Below are 15,278 nucleotides of genomic sequence, written 5' to 3'. Positions count from 1 at the left end.
AGCTTGCTCCTGGAAACCGAAGTATTTGGTGCTTCCACCGCTGCCCCTCACCCCCAACTTCCACCTTGACTCCAAGAAGCATAAATATTAGAACGAGCGAAAAATAAACAAGTAGAGAGCGTCGACATATTGCTAACGAATTGCTTCTTTGGAGTATCAGGGAGCCCACTCATTAACAGCATTTTAAGATTAAACTTAAACTTGTCCAGTTATGTATGTCAACTTTTTCTCAATTAAACTGGGTGGGTGGGGGCAGGGAGGGGACAGTAGAAAAAGATTACACTATCTAATTTCAGGGATGTACACATAATCACATGAAAACATGTTAGCCGAAGCTGTTGAGTTTAGGTCTACAGAACTAGCCAATGACCCATACAACCAGATCCACACATGCCATAACCCATTTTTATGCAACTAAAATGCACGCTGGTCCCCTTCTTCACTCTCCACACCGCCCCAGAGGAATGCACCTGCCGGGATATACCCATTTCTAAGGCGATCCTCATCACACCTAATCTATACTATGGTCTATTCTGCTTTTCATAAACCATATTCTCATTTAATCCTTACTCTAGCCCGGTAACACAAGTAATGTTTTCCCCTGTATACAGATGAGGAAACCAAGTTAGATGTGAGTTACTTAAGGTCACTGGCCTAGTCATGTGACAGTTTGAGCCCAGATTGATACTACTCCAAAGCGTTTTCTCTTGTACCATTCAATATCAAGTAACTGTTGATCTAATGTTAGTTGATATTTTAGAAGTTGCTACTGATAGTAGGGGAAAACCAGTCGCATTATAAATGTTGTATGTTCAGTTGTTGTGTATTTTAGAAATATTTCTGCTGGATTGGGAAATGGTGCTGATTTTATAGACATTGGCTTGTAAAAATAGAGTTCCTTGGAGGTACTGAATGTGAAGCAAATTCAGAAGCAGAATTTATATTTAGATGTTAACTGGGTTAGCTTTGCTCTATCATGAAGTAGTCTGGCTGATGAACTTTGTCCTGGCTTACAGATCACTCTTCAAGTGTCAACACCCTCTTCCCTTTATTTACCCATCACCTTATCCTTACCATCACCCTAACTTTTCTCTTTGAAGATTTCACTTTTTATTCCTCTTCACACTTTCATCATTTCCTACACATCTTCATTCTTCACTCTCTAGCTTAAAATTGAACAATCAAATCAGAACTCTAACCCACACTTCTTGAACTAATAAATCATTCACAAGCATTATTGAGCCTGTGTGCCAAGCATTGTCCTAGATGCTGGGGCACAAATGAGGCGTGGGGGTGGAGGGACTCATCCTTGTCTCCCAGAGCAGACATGGGAGGGACAGGCAGTATATAAAATGAGTAACAATCCAAAGTGTAGGTCTCAATGCTGGAAATAAAATTTCTGGACCCCATATCCTTTCACTGTTAGTCCAACCCCTTTTCTCAAGGGTTGCTTTATGATCCATCCCTAGAGCTTAAGCCTACTGACCCATAGTTGCTAATGAGCTTTAATGAAGTCACTTTAATTATGTGAATGGCTTTCATTTATAAACAGGGGTCATATCAAACTTTACAAGGTTATCATGAGAATCAAATGGGACCTTATTTCCCATAAACATTGAGACTAACTATGCTTTCTGAAAGTCAAGGACAGAGGCCAGCAGCACTTGATTTAAAGGTTTATCCCTACTCACCATTTACTTTCTGCCATTTTCTAGTTTTAGGTGAATCCCCAAGCCCAGACTATAATATTTTTTTCCAGAGATGCACTAGCACTGTAGAATGATACTCTTAAGGACTTAAAACTAGAATCCAGAGCCCAGCAAATGCCTGACAGTCAGAAGTAAATAAATTTTAATAAATTGCCAAATTCAAATTGCCACATTTGAATAAATCCCTTTAAGCTCATATATTCCACTAAGAGTGACACAGTCCAGCCTAATTTTGTGCTCACGCTTATAAAGCAAAGCAACCTACACATTGCTAGAGGAATTCAGAACCAGTGTAAAAACTTCAGCTTTATTTTTAAAAAAATACCGACTGAAATTACGCTTAACAAGGGCACCCTCTAGTGGGCCACAAAAAAAGTAGCTAATCACCAAAAAGATGTTTTTAGACTTTTTTATGTTGGTATCTCCACTTAGTAGGTAACCAGTATTCAGGATATAATGAGTGAACAGCATGGGAGACCATGTGAGAAGGGCAAACATTCAGAACCCACTGACGGCCCTGATCAAAAGCAGCCCAGAGCAGGATGCAGGCTCCCGTCCTTCCCCTTCCCTTCAGGGACATACAACCTGGGACGTGTTCTCGGAAACAAGGGAGCAAACCTAAGGCTGCAACGCGGCCTGTACAACACTCAGTTGTCTGCAGCCCCTCGAAACAGGCAACAGACTGAATAACGTTATAAAGACATACAACTTAACAAAAGAGAGCTGAGCTCCATTTCCAAACTTTCAGATGCTCCACGTTACCACTGAAACTGTCCTAGGTTTAAATTTTACTAGGTGTTCTAGGTTTAAGTTTAAAGGCCTCTGTCAGAAGAATTTCTATCTCCCAAGTCGTCCTTCACCTGTACTTAGCTCCCAAGTATTACACAGAATACAAGAACAGAAACGGTGATGCCACATGTATAAACTAAAAAAAACAAAAAAACAAAAAAAAAAACAACAGCTCCCCAAATAGCACTCTCATATACTGTCTTTAAAAGAACTGTTTACCCCAAACCCAAATCAGGACACCATGTTTAGAAAGTCATCTGAAAAAGAATGCATAGAAATTCTAGCCATTCTCAGTGAGACAGAACTTCAGTATCTTGTTTTTACCTTTCAACCCTGAATTATTCAAAAGTAAATGCACTGCTGCTTCAGTTATAGGAGGAAAAACTTTTCTTTTTCCATCTCCACCTTTCTTACTTTGTTTTCACATTTATCAGAGTACCCAAAACAGTCATTCTCTCTGTCCTCAATTATTCAGCTTCTGACAGATCACCCTCAAAGGCAGAACAGATTAAGGCAGACTGGCGGGGATGTGCTTGCATCTGTCACTAGGGGGAACATGTAACAGGAAATGAGATTCCAACCAAGCAAAAGGCTGCTTGGTTGCTATGTTCTCCCACTGACTCTTGGGTTCATTTTACCAGCTACACTCTTCAGTGTCATTCTCGCGCTGCAGAGGAGGTGGGAATGGACCCAAAACAGACCACTGGGGGGATCAGGGAGGCTATGTTTTATATAGGGGCAATTTCATGGGGCACTGTGCCTGGTGAGTTGACGGTGACTATAAGACAAAAGATTCCCTGTATGATTCCAAAGTAGAAGTCTATTCGGCTGGAACTCTGAATGCTTTTAAGGGCCTGAAACTACCCGAAGCACCGAAGTCTGTGGGCAACTCAAGGGGTCAGCAGCAGTAATCACCTTCCCCCTCACTTTGCCTTAAAACAGGAGAAAGCAGGTCTTTGGGGTAGAGGCAGCCCGATGTAGGTCCAGTGATGAATTTCCCGGTTCTTCACTGAGCTGCACGTGGGGACCGCCAATCAGATTCTCCACTTTCAAGGGCTGCTCTGCTCGGGTCCACACAGTCCTGGCCGTCAGAGGCTTCTTCTTACCCCTCCTGTTCCAAAAGCCTCTGGCGTGTTTCCATCACAATTTCCTCCATTATTTCTGGCTTTAAGATGTCTTTGATCTGAAAGAGAAAGGACAAAAGGTAATTTGTTCAATCAGTAAGCACACCATCAAGCTGACCCAAATATAGAAACCAGGCCTGGTTAACACAAGCCTTCCGTCTTCCTTTCGTTTATCAGAGGCTAAGTATTCCAAGAAAGGATCTGCTAGAACTAGCTTAATAAATCAGCAAGGTTCTCTGGGATATAGCTGACAAGAACAACAAAGCTATTACTCCAGCATTCACTAGAAAGGCAGCAAAAACTGGGATGGCCAAGGTGAAGTCAGGGGGCCGCTGTCATAAACCAGCCCCACCTGGCACCTCCAACTGCCCACAAACCCTTACATGGACATAGACATTGAGAATATTATTAGCATCTCAGGGAAAGCTCTACCAGTCAACAAGGGTGTCCACCAGGTGAGTTCATACTGATGGACATGGTAAAGGTACGTCGAGGGGAGGTGGCGCGGATGACACGCCATACCTGCTCACAGATGGGTGAGAAGGGGAGCCCTGGGTGGCGTACCTGATGTGGAAGGGATGCTTCATAGCAGTACAGGATGCTGGTATCATACAGCATCATCCTCTGAGTTGCCAGCGAGACGATGCAGTTCCGGAGCCGGGAGATCACCTCTCGATCAGCAAGGGAGACCGGCTACCGGGGGAGACAAACAGAATCAAGACGAGAACGAGTGAACGGTTACAGCGGATCACAGGAATCATTTATAGCTGAGGTGGGATCACTCCGGGGCTCCAAACCAAGCAAACTGCTGACTCCAAGGAAGATGAAAAAGGATGGCTCCCTCAGTGGCTTTTTGGCTGTTACCCTGCAGCTTTGCCATCTGGGCCATCAGAGATCAAAGTCGCTGATTTCATCTCTCCAGAACAAGAGAGGGCAGCACGATGGTTCAAGCAGCCTTCAATGGAAATGCAAACCAGCTCAAACCACAGCCACGCATCAGTGAGAGACGGACAGCGCCCCACCTGCTGCAGAAGCGCAGTGCCGGCTGAGTGCCTCTCCATCCCAATAGGGCAGCTGCGGCGTGTACTCACCTCAAGGTTTGCGATGAAGCCCCCTGCATCGTCTTCTTTGTGCTCGGGGGTTGGGTAGACCCAGATGAAGCCGTTGTTGCCCAGGATCACTGAGGCACCGCACGGCAGGTCATGGAAGTGGGTCTTCTGCCGTTTCACCAGGGAAGGGGAGACCTGAACCAAAACGCCCTGACCTAGCTAAAAAAAATATATATATCATACATTAAGTCACTGTAGGATCACCAGTGAGGTGACTATAAAGCAGAGTACAGACTGTGTCCTAGGGAGGCTGGAATCAGGGTCCTTGCTGGTAATAACTGCCATGACACGCACATGCAAAATACAGACACTTTCCGGAGGCATGCGTCATTTACACATCCCAACAGAAGGTGACTTTCACTCTCTTCACCATTTATTCTCCGTTGTGAGCGTCATCATGTTCTGATCCAGGGCTGGTGTGATGGCTGAGAAAAGGTGGAGCCAATGAGGATGTGGGCTTGAGCCTCTTGAGGGCCAAGGAGCACTGCCCTGTTCCACCTTGACCCCAACCGCCTGTCCTGCCCAGGAGATATGCCACTGGAGAAGGGGACTGGCCTTTCAGGGGACCGGGCGCAAATACATCCCTGATCCTGGCAGGTGAGCTCAAGGCCCACATGCCACAGAAGGGGCGTCTGCTACAGGCCCCGGGCCCACAAAGGTCAGCACAGGCAGTGCGCCTGCCTCCTCTCCTGATTCAAGGGCGTGGCTGACTGCAGCCACTCCACTGACCAGCAAGGTTTCTTTTCCACTCAGAAAATGAGAAAGTTCACCCAGACAAAGCCGAGACTAATGAGTCATCATTTGTTTGGGAAAACATGCTGTCGTTACAAAAATAAATAGCTTCAATAACATCTGTCACCTTATAGCAAGAAAAGCAACAGAATTTCCTTTAGCGGCTCAAGTGACAAGCCCATCTTTCCTAAGAATAATATCCATTTTCTCGACTGGACGTTTGTCCAAGGGCCGGGGGCCATTGTGTTTCATCAGTCCATGAGCTCCCTTGGCTGCAACTCAGCACTGAGGCCATGCAAAGCTGCCACACCCCTTGGGAGAAAGTGGAGACAGCCACAGGGCCGGGGCCCAGGGTCATAGGGGCTCTTCTGCCAGAACAATCTCCTCCGCAGAAAAAGGGTGAGGGCTGTCGTCCTTTATGATGCTACTAGCCCACAACCGTGTGAGTCAGCATCTGCAATGCCAGCCTGTTAACACTTAACTTCCAGGTGCTTCAGGCCAGAATTCCAGAGACAGCTGGAGACCGAGAAATGGATTTGAAGTCTCACTCGTCCAATGAGAACACCCAGAGCCCAACTTACTTTTCCGTATTTGAGACTCCTCGTGTGCAGAGAGACGGCTCCATCAGAGAACACTGCCTGGACCTCAGCCTGGCCGGTGATGAAGGAACAAACACTTTGTCATCACCTGTGTCCCTGGTTCCCCCTCCATCCTCATGTCTGTGTCCACCAGGCCCACCTGCAGCTGTAGATGGACTGGAGGTCACACTGCTGTGACCTAACCTCTCCCCCTTGGCTGTCATGAATATCCTGACATGAACACCACCTTTTCTCCTTCCTGGGATGAAAGTTAACATCACCAGGACACTTTGAGCTGGCTTCAAGCATGAGCCACCGTAAGTAACAAGACCGCAAAACACGAGAGGGTCGGCCCAGCCGACCCGGCCAGGCTGAGCAGCAGCAGGTCTGAATAAGAGCTGGAGGGTCAGCTGGAGGGTCAGCTGGGCTGAGGAGGGGGTGGGGAGGGGTAAACTAGCAATCTCGGAGTAACATATACACACTGCTATGTATAAACAGATAAACAAGAACCTACTGTCTAGCACAGTAACTCTACTCAATATTTTGTAATAGTCTATACAGGAAAAGAATGTCAAAAAGACCATACATATATATGTATGTGTGTGTATAACTGATTCACTCTGCTATACGCGTAAAACTAATGTGAGCATGCGTGCTCAGTCGATTCAGTTATATCTGACTCTTTGCAACCCCCGGATTGTAGCCCACCAGGCTCCTATGTCCATGATATTCTCCAGGCAAGAATACTGGTGTGGGTAGCCATTGACGTCTCCAGGGGATCTTCCCAACCCAAGGACTGAATCCCCTCTTATGTCTCCTACATTAGCAGGTAAGTTCTTTACCACAAGCACCACCTGGGAAACGCCCAAAACTAACTATACTTCAATTTTAAAAAAATATTTTTTTAATGTAAAAAGAAAGGAGAGAGAGCAAAAGGCTGCATGAGAGCCCTTTGCTCTTGGTCAAGGACTCAGATCCCTGCCCGGATTACGGTTTCTCCTGTGAGAGACCTATAATTTAAGCCCCATTTCCCAGCTCCACAGCAAACATAAAGATGCTGGAATGCAAGGTGAAGGATACACTGATAAGGTCCCCTTCTTGCAAAAAACCTCTCATCGCCAGCTCATCTTCTGCAGATCTTCGCCTCTGAAACACACAAGGAGAAGGCCACGTTAGGGAGTCAGACGGTAAACAAAGATTTCTATCTCTTCTCCTTCACTTTCTCCCGAGACCTCTGAAGGCAGCCACCGTGTGCACATACCAGGGTAGGTAACCTGTGCCACTCAAAGAAGACAAAGCCATGACTACTACTCTGTCTTATGGACGTTCCCGTGGCTCCTCTTCTTTGAATAACATTCAGAATCCTTATGTGATTTGCCAAACCCCAATCGAGCCTACCTACTTGCCGTGACAGCTCGCCACGCTACAGTAAGACCGGCTACCTCCAGGTTAACTGTATCTTTGCTCACACGTTTCCATTTATCTCAGATTCCTGAACTCACTGTTAAAATTCTAGCCATCCTTCAAGGATAGGATCAACTTCAACATTCATTTTTCCTATAAGCTTCTCGCGGCGAACTTAATCATGCCTTTTGTACAATCACACACTTGTTTACTCTTGGACTGCCGGGTATTTAGACCAGTTATCTCATATTCCCTACTAGTCTAAGCTCTTTTAGGAACTGAATTGTGCCTCCTGGATCTTGGTGTTCTCCAGAGAGCCAAGCACCATGAGCCTCTCTGTAAATAGATGTTGGCCTGAAGATAAGGCTGAATCACAGCATTTTACAAAAGGAAGCAGCTTAGGTACTATGGTTGTCTGGAATAACCAAATGTCATTCGATTCATGTAAAGCTGATTTGTAAACAGTTTTTCAAGCAAGACCTTCAGTGAGCAAAACTGATACACCCAGAAAAGGAAAATTATTAGCACCAAGCATCTGAGAGAGCACCTCTCAACTCTCCTTTGGGATCTTCCCACAGACATCCCAGATTCTACCACATACCAACTGCTGCCTGAGTTGGGAGGCCTGGGCCAAGTGAAAAGCCTATATGGATATCCAGACACCAAACTTCACAGGAGACAAACAGGAGTACAAGTGGCAACCTCAGTATAAAGCAAAGTTCTCTGCTGGAGCAAGGGATCCCAGCACTCTGGCCAGCAACACACAGTCCCAGACACTATACACAGTCCCAGCTGGAGATCCTTACCAGCTCTCCTCCGGGAAGGTTCATGGATGAGAGAAGCAAGACTGAATCCAGCCTGGAGTTGGTCTCCACCTTCCACCTCTTCTGTTGAACCTACAAAACAAAGGAATCCCACACCTGGACACATACTCCAGGGGCCAGAGCTCACACTGTAAATGACCAATAACCCCTGATCGGACAAACCACTTACATCGAACTGTTTACAAACAAACCATTTACATCAAACTGTTTACAAACAAACTGTTTACATCAAGGTCACATAAGAGCCAAACACAGTGAATCCTTCTTTCGTGTAACTGCGTGTAATAGGACGGCTATCTCATTCATTAGATCACCAGCTCACTTTTACTTTGTAAAAACCAATCTGATAAGACTTTACCTCTGTGATTCTCCCCACTACAATGTCTCCCACTTCACCATTATATCTGAAAGAAAAAGCAGAAGGTCCTCCATCAGTGAAAAGACTCTATGCCAAGACCGAGTACCATTTGAGATTTCAGTTAAACAGCATGCAGGCCTGGGTCAGGCACCACATTTGGTAAATTCACATAACCATGCTGTTCGAACTTAGTTTCAGGAACTGACAACTTCCAACATTCCTATGCATAAAAACTCTCCATCAACTATTCTTACATCATTTATTGCAAGGAGTTCACTAAGTCTGATACCCCTTATTTTGTTAATTGCATGAAAAATGGATACGCATGGGATATTTTCTGGTGGGGTCTGGAACACAGATGAGTTCTGCATCAGCCAGAGGAGGAGAAAGGAAACAGACAGGATACCACCCAAACCAGTCTACTCACGTCTCCCCCACCCACTGGCTGCATGTCTCGGACCCCTTTGCTAATTCCTCCTCCCAACTCTAATGATGAATTAGACCCTCCATGCTGAAGGCTAAGTCCTTGGGCCTCTTCTCTTTCCAGCCCACACTCACTTTGTCAGCTTATCCAGTTTGATGGCTTTAAATATTACCGATGAGTCCACCACTCCCCTGAATTCAGGCTCTAGCTCTAGTCAACTGCTGGCTACCCAGCACCTTCACTTATGTGACTAACAGAAATCTGTATAAGTTACAAACCTCAAACAAAGCTTTCTAGCAGCCCCTTCAATTCCACTATAGCAAATGGATTCTCTCCCAGTTGTCACCAGCCCAGGAAATAGCAACTCCATCCCTCCAGTTGCTCAAGACGCAATCCTCAGAGTCTTTCGAGGAACCCTGTGTCTCTCCCTCCTCCCCTCTCCCTCCTGCTCCAGGGCAAGTCCAGCAGCAGATTCTAGTACCTCCACCTTACCAATATAGGCAGAAAATAAAAAGCATCCCAAAGGAAGAAGTAAAACTATCTCTTCTCACAGACATGGTCCTACATGCAGAAAATCCCACATACAAAATCCTACAGCTTTTCATGGTAAATACACTCAGAACACAAAATACATGCAGAATTGATCACTATTCCCCACTTCTATGGCTATCACCTTTGTCCAAGTCACCATCAATTGAGACGATGAAAACAGAGCAGGAATCTGTCTCCCTAACCCTGCCCCACCCCCGCCCCCAACAACAGCCAGAGTGATTTCATTAAACAGAAGTCAGATCATGTCCCTCTTCTGCTCCACCTGCTCCAGGGCCTTCCTAGACTGCACAAAGTGGAAGTCAGAAACGTACATCGTGGCTGCAGGGCATGCAGACTGCCTACCTCAGCTCTCTGCATCCGCTCCTACTACTCGCCTGCTCACTCTGTTCCAACCCCACTGGCTTATGTTCTGGGGCTAACCTTTATTGAGCCCTTCGAGGCAGGAGACTCTCTGTATAAAGTACTTTATACACACTATTTCAGTGAATTCCAATGAAAATCCTACCCAGGAGGTCATGCAAGGTCTCATTTTGGAGAAGAGGGAACCAAAGTTTGAAGAGGTCAGACATCATAGGGAAACCTCTGAAGCCTGGCCCTACCTATAGTCATCTATACCCTTCCTACAGTCATGTTCCCGAAATCCCAGACCTACAGAACGATAGGGCAGGCAGGGCTGGGAGTAGGGGGTATGTCATGGCCAATAAGACCTGGCTATGCAACTCAGATGCCACAAAATACACACCTTTTGTTCTCACCTGGTTTTCAAAGCTTTTACACAGATCAACTTGTTTACTCTCTCCACAGAGCCAGCCACAGATGCAATGAGCTTTTCTTCCCCCATATAGGTTCCATGGCCCCTGTTGCAACAGGAAGATACAAAAGATTCCAGTGTAATACTTGAGGTGACCTCTCGCAGCCAGAACAATGTGTTCCTCAAACCTGATTCCTCCTTCCTTAAAGACAGGCTTTTGTGCTGGTTGCCACCCCTGCCTAAATACTCCTTCTTTAGAGTCCTACGTGGCCATCTCCTTCACTGTACTCAAGCCGACTCATACGGCACTTTCTCCACCAGGCTTTCCTCATCTCCCATTTGTAACAGTCACCCACCCTGCGGCTGCCACCCTCACCATATTTCCAACTTATGCTCCACTTACCCGGTTTGACGTCTTAATTTTTTTCTACTGGATTTACCAGTAAACATTCTGAATAACTTGTTTGTTGTGCTTATTTCTCATCTGTCTCTCTCAGAACATAAACTGCACCAGGCCAGAGATTTCCTCTTTGTTCAGTTTATACTCAAACCACAAATGATATTTATTGACTGCATGAATACAGGCCTGAATCTTAAAATTTCCTGGGATCCAATAATGCCAAACTAAGAGGTTAAAGGGCAATGGAATAAATGCTGTACCTCTCCCATATGCATATGCGGCGGCGGGGGGTGGCAGGGGTGGACAGGGTCAGGCTGAGGTACCACTACTGTTGACCCCTATGATGGTGATAGAACGGTGAATTCTGTTTCTTTTCCTAATCATTAGCCCCCATGTAATCCTCGGGCTTCCCTGGCGGCTCAGACAGTAAAGCACCTGCCTGCAATGCAAGAGACCTGGGGTGGTGGTGAAGATCCCCTGAAGAAGGGAATGCAACCCACTCCAGTATTCTTGCCTGGAGAATTCCATGGACAGAGGAACCTAGCACGCTACAGTCTACGGGGTCGCAAAGGGTCGGACATGACTGAGCGACTAACTTTTCCACACTTTCACTTTCATGGAATCCTCGCCACTCTCTGGAATAGTTAGTTATTATCACTATTTTACAGACGAGGAAACTGACCTCGGAGAGGTGATACAGCTAACACTGTGACGGCAGCAGGGCTGGAACCCCAGCTGCCCTTAAGCTGGAGCCTGCCCTCAGACTCAAAGGTATCTATTCTGGTATTCTATAATACCACAATATATTTGCGTGCCCCCTAAGCCCAAACAATGACTCGTTCCAAAATCGTGCCCCTGGCTAGGAGATGGAATGCTGCGGGCTAAGTGGACGAAGTAAAAAACGCCCACCACCCCTTCCGCCGAAACCTGTGAAGAGGCCCCAGCTCCAGGTTCAACGAGGAAGGCTCAAAATCGGGGCCTGAGACACAGGATCCACGAGTCACGGCTAACAGTGATCGGGACAGGAAGGTTTTGGTGAAGCTGAGGCAGCTGCAGACGTGGACATACAAGATGCAGGGCGTAGGAAGTCCGCAGCCTCGAAAAGGAGGCTGAGATGCTCAGCTGACGCGCCCCGGGTACCGCGGGCACTTAGATGCAGAACACAGGCCCAGGTTTCACGTGGAGAGAGAGCAATGCAGCCGCCCCTTGCTGCCCAGAGTCCCCCACGCCCCCACCTACCGCATGAAGCCTGTGTCCGTGGTGATCGTGTCCCCTGGGACCACCAGGTGTTTTTTACTCTCGCGACCTAGACTCTCGCTAAGAGGCTTCCGAGCGACGGGAAGCCTCATCTCCAACGCCATCTTGGCGCCAATAACTCGCGCAGGCGCAGCCCCACGCGGAGGCACGCTTTCCGTCTCCGCAATTCCCAGTTGTCGCTCGTAGGGGCGGGGCCTCAGAGCAGCCGCCAATGGGAACTCACGGTCTGGCCTCCATGTTGGCTATTGGCAACCATTAGGTTAGCACGAAGGGAAGGAGTCAAGTTGCCCTTTTTACTATTGGCAAGGCTGCTCTTGGCAAATAATAAAATCTCAGGTTGCATAGCGTTTGACTTTTCAGCAAAACTCTTGTGCTTATCCCACTTACTGTTTCCCAGGCTTAGAAATAATTGTGAAATGGGCCTCTGAGTTTCTTTCCAGTTCAAAGCTGCTGAAATCTCATTTATTTGGGTATGCGATTGCCCAGGAGGATCAAGAGGAGAAAACACTATTTGGAAAGAGTCTCTTTTCGTACTGTTACTAGTAGCCCCTGTATTCTACATTACTGCCACCTCGTGGGTGCTAGTTCAGCACCAACCATCACCTACACCCCCAAACAGTGCTACAGGTGCTGTTTCCATTCTTTCTTAAGCTAGCTGATTTCCCTAGTACTTCTTTTGGAAAAAGCAAGAAACCTTTTAAGAACACATTTAAATCTTGCCAAGCGGGTGTGTTTTGACAGGGAGGACAAATGGACACAATGCAAAGATCTTTGCTTATATTTACTCACACAGCGAAATGGGCAGGAGCTGTCCTAAGAGTTCGGTGATGAACGGATAGATGGATATGTGGCTTTATCTAGGTGTCAGAAGTATTTTGCTTATCCCTCTCCCCAGTTCCTACCCTCTCCCTCACCCTTGCCCTGCATGCTTTATAGCATTCACAACAGACTGAGTTTCACCCTCAGGGAACTGGAGGTGATAATTCTTCATGCAGGCTTCCCACGTGGCGCTGGTGGTAAAGAACCTGCCTGCCAATGCAGGAGACATGAGACTCGAGTTCAATCCCTGGGTTGGGAAGATCCCCTGGAGGAGAGCATGGCAACCCACTTCAGTATTCTTACCTGGAGAATCCCACGGACAGAGGAGCCTGGTGGGCTGCAGTCCGTGGAGTTGCAAAGAGTCAGACAAGACTGAAGTGACTTAGCGCGGCACAGCCCAGCCCAGTTCTTCACGCCCAGGGATTCTAAAGAGGATAGAATGAAATAACTTGCATCAGCACCACTCACTGAGATCAGTAAATCAAGTCTGCTTTCTTCTGAAGATTCATGAGACCAATAGCCTGGTAAATCTTCAAAAGGATAGAATTTCTTTCACCTAAGTATGGATACTCAGTTCAGTTCGGTTCAGTCGCTTAGTCGTGCCCGACTCTTTGCGACCCCATGGACTGCAGCACGCCAGACCTCCTTGTCCATCACCAACTCCCAGAGTTTGCTCAAAGTCATGTCCATTGAGTCGATGATGTCATCCAACCATCTCATGAGACAGAGGACAGAGGAGAAGGGGCTAGAGCCAAGAAAAGTATGAGAAAGGGTGCATCTGTAGAGTCTGCTCTCTACCAGAAGAGGGCGGTGGTGTCCTTTGAACCAGCATAGCTCAGTCAGGCTGCCAGGCCTGGGAGTGCCTCTAGACCAAGTTAAAGCCTTGGGTTTTAGTTTTATGCTGGATTGGACAGGGGAGCCTGATAAGCTGCAGTCCATGGGGTTGCTAAGAGTTAGACACAACTGAGCGACTTCACTTTCACTTTTCCTTTCATGCATCGGAGAAGGAAATGGCAACCCACTCCAATGTTCTTGCCTGGAGAATCCCAGGGACGGGGAAGCCTGGTGGGCTGCCATCTATGGGATCGCACAGAGTTGGACACGACTGAAGCGACTTAGCAGCAGCAGCAGCAGCAGTCTTGACACTATCCAGTTTCGAGGAAGGATTGTCATAATCATAACCCCTCCCGTTCTCATGGCACTTATGCTTACGGAGCCTTTCACAATATTAGGATTATGGATCCGTCTTAGTATAGTGGCGGATTCAGTGTCTGATTAAGATAGGGGGTCCCTGTGACCCCTGCACAATGGAAGGGGCCAGGGAGCTCTCTGGGGTCTCTTTTATAAGGCACCAATCCCATTCAGGAAGGCTCCACCTTCATGACCTAATCATCTCCCAAAGACCTCTCCTACTACCATCACCTTGGGGTTAAGATTTCAAGATATGAATTTGGGGTGGATATAAACATTCAGTCCACTGCAGGTACCTTTTTAAAGAGGAGGAAACTGAGGCCCCCAAAGGACTAGAATTCACACAGCAGTCGGCGGCAGGGCCATGTTCCTTCTGACTGCACCTGCTTCACCCTAGAGCCTGCACATCCTGAGCGTCTGGCGCTTTGCATTAAGCAAACGTTATGTTATTAGAATTCCCTGGTGGCCCTAGTAGTTAGGACTCTGTGCTTCCACTGCCAGGGTCCCAGGTTTGACCCGTTGTCGGGAACCTGAGAGTCCATAAGCCACTTGACGCAGCCAAAACAAAGACAAGAAAATACTATGTTTTAAATTCCTCACAGTCAGCTCATCTTGGAGGTAGGCATTACAACCCTTGATAGACAACTTTGCATCACATCCCCAAGAGGCTTGTTAGGAATACTGACTCTTGAGCCCAGATTTAAGCACTGGGGTTCTGTAGGAGGGGTCCAGAAGTCTGTGAGTAGGTGTCTGAACTCCCAGAGTGATACTAATTGCTGAACGGGTCTAACATTCACCATTTCCTCCCCCACCCATCTACCTCCCCATCTGTGCGGCACCAGGGCCATCACCCCAAGCTGATGGCATCACCACCTGACCCAGTTCCCTGATTCTACCTCTTCCATGCCTACACCCAATTTCCATACAGCAGCCAGAGGTAGCTGAACTCATCTACAAAGCAGAAACAGACTCACAGACCAAGAGAACAGACTTGTGGTTGCCAGGCGAATAGGAGAGGGAGGGACTGAGAGTTGAGGATTATCAGATGCAAACTATTATATATGGATAAACAACAAGTTCCTACTATATAGCACAGGGAACTATATTCAGTATCCTGTGATAAACCATAAAGTGAAAGTAACCCAGTTGTGTCTGACTCTTTGCAGCCCCATGGACTGCACAGTCCATGGAGTTCTCCAGGCCAGAATACTGGAGTGGGTAGCCATTCCCTTCTCCAGGGGATCTTCCCAACCCACG

The 15,278-nt window shown here is 47.1% G+C and overlaps 1 protein-coding gene across 1 annotated transcript; it reads right to left on the bottom strand.

Annotated features, from left to right (window-relative positions):
* Positions 1-1,499: 1,499 nt before the first annotated feature.
* EXOSC2 (exosome component 2) lies at positions 1,500-12,150 on the bottom strand. The gene is made up of 9 exons (XM_043469862.1): positions 11,994-12,150; positions 10,359-10,460; positions 8,628-8,673; positions 8,252-8,341; positions 7,122-7,187; positions 6,045-6,113; positions 4,714-4,890; positions 4,187-4,315; positions 1,500-3,681 (listed from the first exon to the last, which is right to left on the bottom strand). Exons 1-9 carry the CDS (start codon positions 12,113-12,115, stop codon positions 3,601-3,603), a joined length of 882 nt encoding a protein of 293 aa, XP_043325797.1. The 5' UTR covers positions 12,116-12,150; the 3' UTR covers positions 1,500-3,600.
* Positions 12,151-15,278: the final 3,128 nt, after the last annotated feature.

Source organism: Cervus canadensis, chromosome 5 (genome assembly GCF_019320065.1).
Source record: "Cervus canadensis isolate Bull #8, Minnesota chromosome 5, ASM1932006v1, whole genome shotgun sequence".
NCBI lineage: Eukaryota > Metazoa > Chordata > Mammalia > Artiodactyla > Cervidae > Cervus > Cervus canadensis.
The sequence above is the reverse complement of the archived record's forward strand: the minus strand, read 5'-3'. Positions and strand labels throughout refer to the sequence as shown.